Source organism: Aythya fuligula, chromosome 12 (assembly GCF_009819795.1).
Source record: "Aythya fuligula isolate bAytFul2 chromosome 12, bAytFul2.pri, whole genome shotgun sequence".
NCBI lineage: Eukaryota > Metazoa > Chordata > Aves > Anseriformes > Anatidae > Aythya > Aythya fuligula.
In genome coordinates, this window is record NC_045570.1 from 8,117,418 (window position 1) to 8,131,689 (window position 14,272).

A 14,272-nucleotide genomic window follows, 5' to 3' on the forward strand; every position below is an offset into this window, starting at 1 on the left:
AAGACTACTCTGAACGTTACTCAGCTGAAAGGGTCACAACTATTGGCAGGATAAACTTGTAAATACTGCACGGACCCCGCGGCAGTTGGGATTTTCCTGAAAATGAATGCATTTTAACCAGTTCTGCCAGCTTCCTTCCAAATATCCTGAAATTGAATGGTTAAGATAAAGGACATGTCGGGAGTTTCAATACCCAAAAATACTTCGTGCTCAGCTTTCAGCGCATGAAGCCATGCAAATCTTCTGCAATACGGAAGGAATTACGACTGGCCACGAGCCATTTAAAACCTCTAAAGTAGGAGACGGCATGACGACTGACTGCAAGAATTGCAGGAACTTGTTTGGCAAAAGAACACATTTCAAAGCCTCCTATAGTATGCTATTCTAGATTTATTTACACTGAATTCATCTGCTGATACCACAGGGGGAAAAACACCCTAATAAACAAGGTAGAAGTTACTAACAAGAGCAGTTTGAGTTGATGGTAAACAACGACAAGAAGCACCCACGATGATACTTTTGCACCTCAGCTCTCTTCAACCTTGCATCTCTGAGCTCTTCCCAAGCCTAAGTATGGGCTAAAAGTCATTTCAGGAGTATGATGTAGTAGGATCTGTATTTTATTAATTTTCATCTCATTAAATTAGATAGCTTGAAGCCATCAAAACATCAGCTTACAGTTGAGTCTTTTGGACAGGGATCATGCTGGAGCATCTACAATAGGACACTTGGGTAAAACAGATCTAAGAGTAATGACAACTCTGGAGGAAGGCACACACACCAGCAGTTTCTCCAGCAGCCAAGGCAGTCGGACACCATCCCCCTCCTGCTGTTGGTCATGCTTTCAATACTGCCAGCAGAACTGCTTAAGCTGCCTTTGAGTCTGTAACTACACCCTACTCGTGAAAATAATGGAACAATACAACTGAATACTCCTATTAGTCCTGTTTGCACCAGCTCTCGATTCCTCCATGCTTAATATTGTTCACTCCCCTCTGTCAGCCTGAAACCCTGCAGCAAGCCCTCTGCAAATCCTCAGATGTGACTTGTCAAGCATGTGTGTTGGGTGGGAGTCATTGATGAGAGCAATTCATACCCACAGGTTTCTCCCTCCCTTGCGCATCCTGACTCTCTGGAGGTTTTGGGGCACAGCTCTTCAACTCTCTTTACCAGCAGTATCAGCAAGATAATGGGACACTTGTGTAGGGGAAGGGAGGAAGGGAAGAAGAAACTGGGAGATAATTTGAATAAGGGCTGCCACAAAGAGTAGCCTAAATAAAGCCATTCCATGTACAACCCCACTGCAATTCTTTAATTGCATTCTGGCAGCTCCATCCTGCTGAAGCAGACGGTGCAGATGCATTATGTGCCTTGGCATCCATCATCTATAATTTACTAAATAAGTGAAAAATCAGGCTACGTTATGAAAAACTAAACAGTGAACATTTGGATTCTCTTAGAAGGTCTGTTAACCTCCTGAAAAGGATTTAAAAAAAAATTTGAGAACACATTGCAGATACTTTTCTAAAAAGCATACAACCGCAAGACCAAAAGGAAAAAAAAGAAAAGCAACAAACCAAAAGAAACAACCAACACCCAAACAAAGAACCAGAAGCAGAGAGGAAAATACTTAGAGAAATACTTAGAGACTCCACAGCCCAGATCCAGCATCAGCAGTTGCTTTGTTTGCCGGCCCTAGCCGGTTCCACCTAAACCTGGGATGAAGTAGTCATCTTGATCTTTTTTTTTTTTTTTAAACTATGTCAAGTACCGCTTAAATTACTCCAATAATGGAAAATTCTTTCAAATTTGGTAAGAGATGTGGACATTTGGAGTCCTTACAGAACAATTACTGTTACAAACTCTGTACCCAATGCGCTATTTTATTCTTGTATCAAGTTTCATTGCTTTTTCTGCTCACTGAAAGACAAAATACAGTTTTCCTGACAAAGATTAAAATCATTTAGCACCTACCTCAGTCGAGACTTCATTTCAAGCTTCTAGAGACCTACTTCCTAGAACCTAAAAGCACACGGCAGTTGTGTTACATGCTGAGCCTGCTCTCACCAGCAACTACTACAGGGCTGCAGAGCACGACCAGACCAAGTACACGCAGTTTAATAACGAATTCCAAATTCACTTGCCTGAAGTCCTTGCAACTGTTTTATCTTTGTTTAAAATCGATGACAATGCTACTGATTTTAGTACTCCATACTGGTAACTGGACTGAAAAAGCCATGTGAACAGAGTAAGCTCTTAAGAGCTGCAAGTACAGCCTAGTAAAATTTAAACTTTTGCTTGAAAACTAGAAAAAAAAAGCTTAAAATGCTTCCTTTTAGAAAGTACTGTTTGAAGGCTGGTATAAAGGTTATAAATTTATAATTAACATTGATTGCCTCCAGACAGTATTCCTCCGTTGCTCAGCCCCTTTCTAACCTTCATTGACTGAAGGAAGATGCTTATATTACACTATTCCCTGATTTGCAAAATTGATCTCTTCCGTACTATACCCAGCATTGATTCTGTACAGCACAAATTGTTTTTTTCCAATATATGCATTCCCTAGCACTTTTACAGAAATCTCAGCTGTTTAGAAGTTCTTGAGAAACGATCTAGTCATAACGTTACCAGCCTACTGGCACTGCATGCACATCACAAGACCCTTTCGGGCAACATATATTCACATGCACACGCTTTAATGCCTTTTTTCTCCTCAGTTGTGCTGCATGCATCTTGAATATCAACAACATTTTCTCTATATACACACACACACAAGTCTGTACTACCCACTGTTACCAAGTAACGGTTTGGGTTCCTTTCACGACCAAAAAGCTTTGATAAAGTTTAGACTAAATGACGTAATTTTATGTCATTTTAGAGAGTACACAATTAGTAGTAATTAAGTTCATTCCAGATTATTTTTTTGAGGAAAAACTCAAGTTGGAGTTTGACGAGGAACAAATAGGAAAAAAGAAAACTGACTGGAATACTGTCTTTTCTGCTGAAGCAAGTTGTACCCTAACAAGATACCTATAATTAGGGCAGTTGTTTACACTGGTAGTTTCATCTTGCTTCTTTTCCTTTAAGCAGGGAGAAGGACTTCGCTTCCTAGAAGCCTGGACAACAATGAGGCCTACTACTAGGTTTTGTTTCAATTGTGAACTGTTTGCTTTAAAAAATACGGTGCTTTGTCTTGAGAGGGATTTCTAGTGGAAGAAACAACAAAAAGTTTCAAAACACTTTTTTCCCCCAACAAAATGTGAAGGTTTTTTAAATGAGAATTTCATGCAGTTTCCTAAAATGGCTCTGCTTCGCCATTAATGTTATTTATATTTAGCACAAGACCACAAACAGACAAATTGCTAGACTACGCTGTTTCAGGGAAGAGCAGATCACTCTGCCTCTCTACTTGCATTGTTGTTAAAACAAAAAGCATGGCAGTAAGATGGGAAACGAACACAAAATAGAAAAATATTACATTTCAAAAATGCCTGCTGAACAAATTACATCCGAAAACCGACAACAGATCCAACCCACCCCCAAATAAACCAAGCTGTAGAACACATTTGGCTAAGCAAAAGAGAAAGAGTGGGGCACACTGCGCACTCAAATAACTTTTTGTTTCTGTTTTAAAGCTATCGTTTGCCCTACCTAAACAGTCATAAGAAGTATCTGAAAGTATAACAACAGACAGGATACCCTCTACTCCTTATTCATAGCTGAAAATCCATGGCTTGATACTTTTTCTTGATACTTTTTGCTCCAGCTGGCAGGAGGCACCTGAGGGCTGCTCCTCCTGGACTGACCACAGGCTGTTACTTTCAGGGTATCCCAGCTTCACCAAATGGGGGCTGTTTAAATATCTCAAAGTCATTCTGGACACATTTTGCTTCACGTTACTACAGTCAGAATGCTGAATAAAAAGCAAGAAGTTTTTACTGGAAGACTCAAGCATTTTTAGACAGCAACCTCATGGTAATTTCCAGCAAGCATTTCTTATCGTGAGGCTGCACTCTGGTCATTCATACCGAAACCACACCAAACAGAAGGGAACGCAGGTATTGACTCTCTTGTCCAAGAAAAAGGGATAAAGAGATGATGAAAATCATCATCTGCCTTGCTGCCATCCCTGCTGTCTCTTCAGTCTGCTTGCTCCCCTCTGCCAAAGTACGAGTATTTCAAGTTCGTATACCTGCTTAATGGCATCAGTTCCCGAATACAGGGCTAAAAGGATGGCCTTGGACCAAGTTCACCATGGTGTGGTGCTTGCTTATGGAGAGAGAACTTGGCCTTCAGCTGGTGTGAAGTCACTGAACAGCATGAGTTTGCCAAGTAGCTCGGTGCTCCCAAGCTTATGAAACTTCAGACAGTTATTCATTTCTTACAGTAGGCTTCACCTGGGGATAAGGTCTTCCTTCATGTGTATTATTAAATCCTTACTGTCTCAGCATGCTAACATTTTTGTAAAAAGTGAAAGTCATTAGAATATATTATTAATTTTGAAGGCAGTAATTAAAAATACTCTCTGACTTCAGAAGCATCTTTGAAACAAAGGAGTTCTGAATGCAGTGAGGCAGGATTTGTGGTATCCGATGTGACCAACCTACATAAGCTGACAAAAACCAAAACCATCTCAGATTCAGAACTGAAACATGTCACAAGTATAACAGGACACATTGCAACTCATTTTAAACACATTTTGCTTAAAACCTTAAATCAAAATTCCTAAAGCCATTCACACCCAAGAGTAATACATCCTACTTACATTAGGACAAATGCTATAACCGGACCAAAATATGATCACATTTGGAAAACAAATCAAGCATAACCTAGCAGCCACTACTAATTCTGAGAGGACACTTAAGGAATGGTTAGTATTCTACTTTTCATTATTAAGTGTTACTGCACTTGCTATTTTTTCCCTTTCAAAGTACAACCATACAAATCTCCAGCTGCCCCACACAACTGTTTTAAACTGCTCAGGAACTTTCGCTGGGATTGCTCCTAGGCAAGAATATACCACTTTGCTTTAAAAGTCTACAGACAGACTTCAGATAGGAATTTTTTTCTACACAAAGCTGTATAAATAAAGAATTGAGTCTGATCATTTTCATATGCTGCCAGGCTTTGGACAGATGAATGTTTCCAAAGAGCTGGCGCCTCTGTTTTGGGTAGGAGTGGGTGGAATACTGCAGGATTCTCCTTCCCTCCCCCACTGCAGCAGAATCTGGTCTCTATTAAAGGCATTTCAGCTCTAATTCTACAGTCAAAAATCTGCTTTTATACAGACAGTGTCGCAATTCCTCAAGCAATCCCTAATGCTGATGCAATCCTGGTCCAAGTCTGGCAATTCCAAGTTTCACTGTCCATGCCATGCTTAGCAGGAAAAAAAAAATCTGAAATTTTATTAACGATGAGATGTGCAGATAACATCAAAAAGTCTATGCTGTGGGGAACTCCATCTGTATGTAGTGTAACAAAAATGCACTCATAATGCTTAGAACTACCTTTTCTAACTGCCCTCTAAAATCTTCAAGTACCATCTCTGTAGTGCAACCAAAGATACAGTCTGAACTACTGAAATTACACAAACAGTCCACAATACTGTTCAGACTAACATTTTGTAACTGTCAAACCATAATTCTGAGCTGACCAAGACTGTAAGCACTGGAAAATTCAGAGGCCATAAATACAACAAACACAGCAACACTAATTTTTTTTCATTCTGCTGAAAAGCTGCATTAGAATACAACTGCAAAGAAGTCACCCAGACAATTATTTGGAAACCTGATTACTCCTGAGGAATGCATTATTGCAAGTCTGTTATTCCCCAGCCCCCGGATCCCAATTTTTATGGGAGTTTTGACACCCAGAGTGAAAAAAATCATCTGTAAACATTCTAGGTATGTAGCCAGGAAGTCTTCCCCCAAACATACAAATAAGAAAATGTAAATATAAAAAAAAAGTCAGACCTACAAGTAACTGAGGAAAGATTGCTTGGTTAAACATATTAAACATGCACAGTAAAATAAAAATAAAAACACACATAGCAAAATGTATTGCAATTAATTAAAAAAATCTCTATTTGGTATCAAATAAATTTGAAGTTAATTTGGCAATTCATTTTTATTCTGCTTAAGCACATTTAAAATCCTTTATTTTTCCTTTTCTTCCTTTTTGTAGGTGATCCATGCCAGGGTTTCAGAGATGGACAATGGCTGTTCTTGTTTTAATAGAAAATGGATATTGGAAGCTAATAAGGACATCATTGAGTAACAACTGGCTGCTATGTTATTAAAAGCAAAAGTATTTTCATAAGTTATTGAGTCCAGTTCCTGCAGATGGCCAGGGATGTTGATTTTTTTGTACCTTGGTGTCACGAGCTTTGATGTCTGTTGTGAAGCCACAGACGCTTGGTATTCCCTCAATCTCGCTGTCAAGTTGAAAGTTTCTGTGCATCTTAGATGCAAATAAGGGGTTTCTACACTTGGAGGAAAGAACAAGTCCCACAGAACTGCAAAAGTTATAATGATATTTTTTGATAATTTTAAAGCTTTTGATATTTTAAAGCTTCAGCATTCAGCAAGAAGAGTAACAGGAATAGGTAAGAAGGGCACGGTAGAGGAAAATGAATCAAGCAAAACTTGATATATAAATTAAGATCAAAGATTTAAAGCTGGTCTTAAAGTTCCTATTGTGTTATTAAAATTAAGGCAGGCTGCCTCAAATCTGCATGACAAGCTTCAAGATTAACTTCATTCTGAACTCAACTTACAAGCAGGTTCCAGCTACGATGTGACTAGAGACAAAGTGATCCAGATAGTCTTGCTCTTACAAGGATCTGGGGGTAGAGAAGCTTTAAAGGCAAGGATTTTAGTTTTGCAACAGCTGACATCTGACCTAGCCACATCTGCATTTGGAAAAGAACACTGGCCACCTCTTCAAAGTGATGGTTATTCTTCTCTGCATCTCTCTTCCCTCTCATTGTCATGCTCAATGCCTTCCACTCTCAGTTGGAAGGAAGGAAAGCCTGCCCAACCACCTCAATTATCAGTGAAGATGCCAGAATAAAAGCAGTTTAGCAGTATAACAACAACAAAGCTTTCAAAACCCTGAGGAGCAGCAGATTGGTCATGTTTGATTAAGGTCAGACCATACTGATAAAGCAGGGAGTAAGAAGTTAGCAAACGAAATAAATTCAAACTCCTTCTGCCTTATCCTTTCCTCTGCTTGACTGACAGGCTGCCTTAACTTGCCTTGGAAGCTCTCCTTATGTACTACTCGTCCTCTTCCAGCTCCTGCCTTACTGACATCTTAGAGCAGCTGGTTTCCATTCCTGTTTCTGGCTCCTCTTTTCTAGATCCCAGTAATTTCTGCTCTCATTGAGGGGAAAAAAAAAAAAGAACATTTAAGAGCAAAGCACAAGGTAGTGGGAACTATACCACTGAAAGGAAGGAGAGGAGTAATACTCCCCACCAGTAAGAACAAAGCGAGAAGAAAACTAGAGTTCGACTAGTATCTGAGTAAGTTAATTGGTTATGTATTCTGCAACATGGAACAGCCAGCTAGCTACAAAGTTATCTGCCAGCAGCTCCCCAAGCCTTTTCTGCACCCATAGGAAACGCATGGGAGGCAAAAGATGCCTGTAGCTGCCATCAAAGCATCCTTTGACAGAGAGATGGCAGCTCTGCGAACAAGTGTAGCCTCGCACCTTAAGTACCCACCAAAAAAAAACATAGATCATCTACAGAAAGGAATAAAGTGTTAGAAATTGGAGATTTCTTGTCAACTTTGAACATTTGGAACTCCTTCTTAGGAGAGTTTAAAGCAACACATTTTGCGATTTTTACACGACAAAAATTGAACAACAAACAAAATCCACAACATTGTACACACAGACAAATCAATGCAAACAATCTAAAGTTTGGGAAAGTACTAACCAGTTACTGACAGCAGCTGTGAAACCCTCACCTCCATTTCCTCCCGATGAGACCTGTCTCTATCCTCGAATTCGCGAGTTCTTCTCCGAGCTTCTTCAAAGGCTTGCTGTGCCAATGCATCCTCCTGCTACCAAAACAGATGACAGAGAGTGACACAAAAAGCAACCCTAACTTTCACCACACTACATTTTGTTTGAATACCGGGAATCATTTGACAGCGGCCAAGACTAGTGTCCCCTGAGGAACCTGCTAGAACACAGATGAGTTCAGGAATTGCTCATATAGGTTAATGAATTACTACCTACCTTCATCACTATGGCAGAGGTAACCAAAGCTGCAACACAGCTACTACTTAAATGCATTTCCAAAGGAGAACCAATTTGCAACAGTAGTTTAAAATGCTGCTTAATCATCTGAAATCTAGGAATTCTCAGAAGTTATAGGAAAGAGGCAATACATTTTATCTTCCTTGTAAAAGTCATTTTGAAGACAGTATTCACAAGTATATTGAGACAGTTCACTGGCATCATGATAACGTAATGGCAATTTAATTATCTTCCTTTAAAAAAAAGAAAAAAGGTATTACCCAAGCTACAGACCAATTTAATCTTTCGTTTTATCAAAAGCTGCTGAAGGTGTGCCAGTACAAACATACTTCCTAATCCTTACATAGCGTTTAAATTGCTCAGGTTTAGCTGCAAAATGCAAAGCAGAAGTTATTCTTTCACTAATTTGTATGTATGCACATAAAATGCAGAGGAATCCTACAGCAACCCTATTGTTTGTTTTTAGCAGTGGCTTATGCATGGGAATATGTTTAATTAATGCTCAAAGGATCAACAGAACAGTAAGTGATAAGCTGTATTGTCTTTCCTCCCTCATAACTTTCCACCTATAATTAGTGCTAACTCTGCTTATCACTCCCACATACACACAAATGTTATTTTCAAGTCTACAATTCTTTAAAAAAACAGAAAAAACCCTAACCTTGACTGGGAGAGGACAAAAACATTGTGAGAACTCGAAGTTTTAATACACCAAGGGATTAAGTGCATAAATTTTTTAATTTCAGATAAAACATCTCTAGTCCGAGAGAATGTTAAATTGCTCTTTTTGCCAACGGCACAATCATGCACCCTGAAGCTACTTTGTGAAGTGATGTGAATGAGTGCCCCTCGTGGCCTAACACAGTTAAATACAAACAGCTGTCAGTCAATAACTGCACAGCCAGCTCCCCAGAAAGCTATGCTGAAAGGCAACATTTAAAGCTGCCCATAAGGTAGGTTTGACACTACTGTTTTTAAAAGTAGAATTCAGTCCTTTTTAGCTATATCTTAACGCTTATGCAACACGTAACAACCAATGTCAGACAGCAGGAAGTTTGCTCTTAATGACACACAAGGATAGAGATAAAATAGGTAGGTTTGTATCTCTGATGACTGCAGAAAAATTGCCTTGTTTCTAATTTATAAAGCTACATAAAATGTCATTAGTACTTCTTTTTTGGAGGGAAGAGGTAGATTTAAATAAAAAAGGATTTTTCTGTACAAGATTTCTACATTTTTACCATCATTTGAAGCGTAATAAGAAGCTAACACAGCCTCAGCCAGGATATTTAAAAAAATGTTTGTAACCAAAAAAATACTAAGTTAAAATTTCAGAGAGGAATCAGCGTGGTAGTGTGTTGACAACTGAAAAACTGGTTTACTAAAGTCTAAGAAAGAAGAAGTCACATTTTGATGCTTCATGGTTAAGTTAAAAAAAAAAAAAAATCTGCTCTGGTCTTGGTGATGTGTTATGAGAGAAGCTAAATGTCTCAGAATCTCATACAACACGACTTTAACAACCCTTTTTCAAATGTCACCCAAATCTAGTAACTACAGCCTCGCAAATTTTGTGGTATGAAGCCTATAAATATTACTTTTATTCAGTAAAAATGCTCCTGCTGTGAATCTACTAATAAAATGAATATGCAAGCATGAACCATATCAATGTGAGAACAGAGTAAAACAGCCCCCAAATCAGAAAAAAAAATAAACTCAAGAGACTTACCCATATCCCCACCTACCAATCACCAGAGTCCAGAAGGAAAAGCCCTTCTAAGGACAATAATTTCTAACTACAGAACTACATAGCAAGAATGTGGTATTACAGAAGAGATACAAAAGTACCGAGGATGTAAACAGCCTTTTAGTGAGGCTCCAAACAAAGATCAAATTTAGAGAAGTTTCAGACCCAGGTGGGGAAGATACCCAAGCACCTATGTGGAGCTTTATGTTCATTAGCCCAGTGAAGCCTTAAAAAGCAGCTGTGAATCAGGGCCTCCAGTAACAAAAGGTAAGGTTGCTTAGCAGGAATAGATGAATGGATTAAACAGAAAGAGCACTAGCTTAGAAGTTACAATTGAAGTACTTTATTATGCATGCAGCTTTCCTTCCTGAGGTATTTTTTGACCTGCTGAAGGATAGTATCATTCCAAAACTGTGGCAGCAAGGAAAAAAAGTAGCTGACCCAGTATTGGTTATTAAGTAGTGGTAAGAGACCAGAAAATGCAAGAGCATTAGATTTGTGTAAGGCAAGCTTACCCAAAACTGGCAGGGGTGGGGGGAGCAACGAACACTGGTAGGACCTCACATGACAAAACAACGGGCACCACTGATACTACGCCACGTATCATGAAGCACTTGAACCAGTTCTGACACCAGTGTTATTTTGGGATCAACATCAACAGTTAGATCAATTGCCACTAGCAGTATTAAAACAGTTCTAGGAGAGGAAACAAATGGCAAATACAGGAAAAAGGGAAACTAAAGAATGTAAAAGATTGTTAGCACTGCAAACCTTGGGGAAACGTGTAGAAAAACAATTGAAGTTTTTATATCTTTTACATTTTCAGTATTTTTTTCCTCTGACTTGCACTTAACATAACCTTAACTAGTTATGCTAAGAACCATGAATTGAAAATTGATTACACACTTGTAGCTGAGTGCAAGTGTATCTCTGCAGATACCTTGTGCAATACCTCCAGCTCAGCACCCTGAACTTGAAATACAAGAAAGCACTGGCACCTGAGAGTGCGCATGCTTTTTTTTTTTTGTGAGGGAATATAAAAAAAATAAATAAATCATATGCTCAGTGCACAAATACCCTCTGAAGACAACAATAAGGAATTCTTAAGTGTACTTGAAACCAAGCATGCATATCAGGGAACTAAAATAATCCAAGAGCATGCAAAAACATGTCATGAAATTAGATGAGAAGCACTGAACCCGCAGGTCACTTGACCACCCTTTCTTGCTGGAAGGGTGCCCACGTTTTTCAGGAGCTATCCGGTTCTGGAGAAGGGTGACGCTACCTCCTCCTGAACACGTGTCCCTGTCGCTCTGCTCTCAGTTTTGACATGATAGGCACGGACCAAGAAACGTGGGATTTTTCTTGCACAATCCTCAGGGGTCTGCACCTGACCTTGGTGTATAAGCCATACAATCAAAAAGAGTTCTAACCCATAGAGCCTATAGCAGTTACTCTCTTTTTAAAGAAAACGCTGCTGCAGCAGAAATGTAGCTATCTCAAATGCTGACACCCAGCTCCAAAGAGAAGGCTGCTATAACGCTAATAGCAGCACTCAAGGGAAAGCTTGGTTCTGCAGCCTCTCCCCCAGATTAACCAAAGGTGGCATGCTGATCTGAGAACAGTGCTACCAGCTACTCTAGACATACTGAAGAAAGCACACAGGGCTGTGACTATTTGAAAGACACGGTTTTGACACAAAGTACTTGTATTTAAGCCAGGACACAGTCACAATAACATGATCTCACTAATGCGTTAATTGGTTTCTGAAGTCTGGGAGAGGCAAGGCACCACAAAGCGTGCAACTACACATTTCCACATAAAATCTGATTTACATACTTCTAACTCTTGAACGGAAACTAATTAATTAATTAATATGGCCTCCAGTTCTGCACATCTGGAACAGAGGAGCGCTCCTTGCATTTAATTGGAACTACAGGGTCGCTATTTATTAAGTAGTGACCAAGTGTGGCTTCAGAATGACTAAAAGGGAAGCCCTGAGGACAGCTGAGAACAAGATGCACACAGCAGAAACAGAAAATACATCCTTATTTAAAGCAGCTCCAGTGCACAACTGCCAGAAGCAGCCCCCGGAGAGCTACAAACCCCAAAAAGAAACAGCAAAAGCACAGTTGGTCAGAAGCATTTAGACATCGCCCAGGTTCATGTGTTCATGTCAAAATCATTATTCTAAGGATAATTTGACTGGAGTCACGAGTGAGCATATCATACACACACATCTTCGCCTGGATTATTTCCTTCACAGAGAAAGGGCTACAGCTAACAGCTGCAATAAATGTGGTGCAGCTCGCCAGGAGAGGACCTATAAAGTGAAGTAAGAACCTGACATCCACATTGTGCTCACTGTAAAAGGTTTTGCTTTGGACTTTACTTTCTAGCCTGACCCGTTAGAGGTCAAAGTGCATGAGATGTGGTTCTGAAGGATCTCCTTCTGTTCAGTTCCGTCCAGAACAAATCCAAATCATGCTCCCAAACTCTTGTGAACCAGTGTTTGCAAGTGAAAATACTAAGACTACTTCAGGTGTAGATGTTTCTGCAATTATTTACCTTGCAATTTTTATTATGTAAATGTATTCCCATTGATCAGAATGATGAGAAAGTAAAGGTAATTCGTACTTAGAAGCTCTTTGAGCCATGCTTTTGTGTAATCCTAACACTTCTAAACTCTCAAAATACAAGACGAACTACTGAGTTCGCCATAAACTATAGATTCTAAGTCACAAGCCTGATAACTGATGTTGTATCCAGCTTACTGTCAAGTGCAAAGACATGTTGAAGTATATCGTGATCTTTGTGGAGACCCACACAGAATGGAGCAGCAGCTTTTAATATCAGTTAAGTAACTTTGTTACCAAGGTTCACTTAAGACAGACATTATTTGCTTTTTAAGTCTACATAAATTAAGTATTCCTACAGCTGTGCAAGTGAAGTTTATGTTATATAGACTTAAGTTATTTCCTCTGTGTTTGCTTTCTTCTTGTGCATGTCCAAAGATCCAGCTGCTAAAAGTCACTTCAGTGGTAGGAAGCAGGTAGATAGGAAGCAGGTTTCTTAAAAGCTGCCATACCTTAAAGCAGCTTCCCACTGTTACAGAGAGCAGATGAAAAAGCTCTATTCATCCCTGCCCCTCTTGTTCTGAGTCCGTTCTCCTCTCCTCACAACAACACCATGTAATAAAACAAAAAAGCTACTTAGGAAAAAAAAAAAGTAATGAACTGGAAAAGACTTGCCAGTTAAATTGCTTCATGTTACAGTAATAGCTTTCCCAATACTTTAAGATTTACTACTCTGTAGCATAGTAATAGCACTAAGCCACTCCACAAAGCTGTAAGCTACAGCTGTAAGCTGTAAGATTCCTGCCCCTAATGTTTTACTGTAATTAAAACACTGATTTAGCTACAACCACATTTCTGAACTTCTGTACTGTGAATATTCTTTGGAATTGTACTCAAAGAGAAGGCAGAAAGCAAGCAAATTACCACGTGTGATTGCTACCTGACTGCACGTTGTCTTCCAGGAGAAGAAATGTCTGAGGCAGAGCAGCCCGGGCATGCTGTCTTACCTGTGCTCTCTCTTCGTCAAATTCCAGGCAGCCCATACCATCCAGTCTCTGTAAGTCTATCCAGCCTTTCCAGATTACACAGACACCATTGAGGATCATAGGTGCCTTCAAGTACACCTGAAATAAAAGCAAAGCACACGCTGTAAGTTTGAAGGCATTAAACACATGCCTGCAAAATGAAAATAGCGATGCGGGAAGCTTCTATATGTATTCTTAGAAGAACACCCAGGCCAGCTGGTAACATGAGACTCCACTTAACAGCTTCTCCTGCCTCCTTTCCAAGAACTCGTTTTAATCAAGCGAATGCTGAAACTTTTGCCTGCTGTACTCGATGGAATAAATTTGAGCTGTGTTCTCATTTTATAAACTGGCGTGCACAAGGATTTGGTTAGAACTCTATTACTGCTTCCAGTTAAAGTAACTGTTTTTCTTGTCAGCTTACCATTGCATCACGGGGAAAGTGGCATGCTGCCAGACTGGAAGATCCTTCACAGAGCATTTAAATGGTTAAACGAACATTTTCCTCTTCCCCAAAAGCACTACATTTTACCCCGTATGTGAGTTCTTTCAACAAAGAGCAAGCACCAGTTTCAGTCCTCCTCAATTCACAAAAATGAATGTAGCAAAATACATCACACATACACACCAGGCTGAAAATAAAGTCATCCCTTTTCTTTAG

The 14,272-nt window shown here is 39.5% G+C and overlaps 1 protein-coding gene across 2 annotated transcripts in view; it reads right to left on the minus strand.

Annotated features, from left to right (window-relative positions):
* The window catches only part of CBFB (core-binding factor subunit beta), a 40,967-nt gene that overhangs the window by 5,474 nt on the left and 21,221 nt on the right, over positions 1-14,272 (minus strand). Inside the window, exons 4-5 of one of the 2 annotated variants that reach the window (XM_032195884.1) lie at positions 13,594-13,710; positions 7,972-8,067 (exon numbers count right to left, since the gene is read on the minus strand). In XM_032195884.1, coding sequence (XP_032051775.1) covers positions 7,972-8,067; positions 13,594-13,710 — 213 coding nt within the window. Of the gene's footprint in view, positions 1-7,940; positions 8,068-13,593; positions 13,711-14,272 lie in introns of both variants that reach the window. The other variant, XM_032195885.1, reaches the window with a different exon arrangement.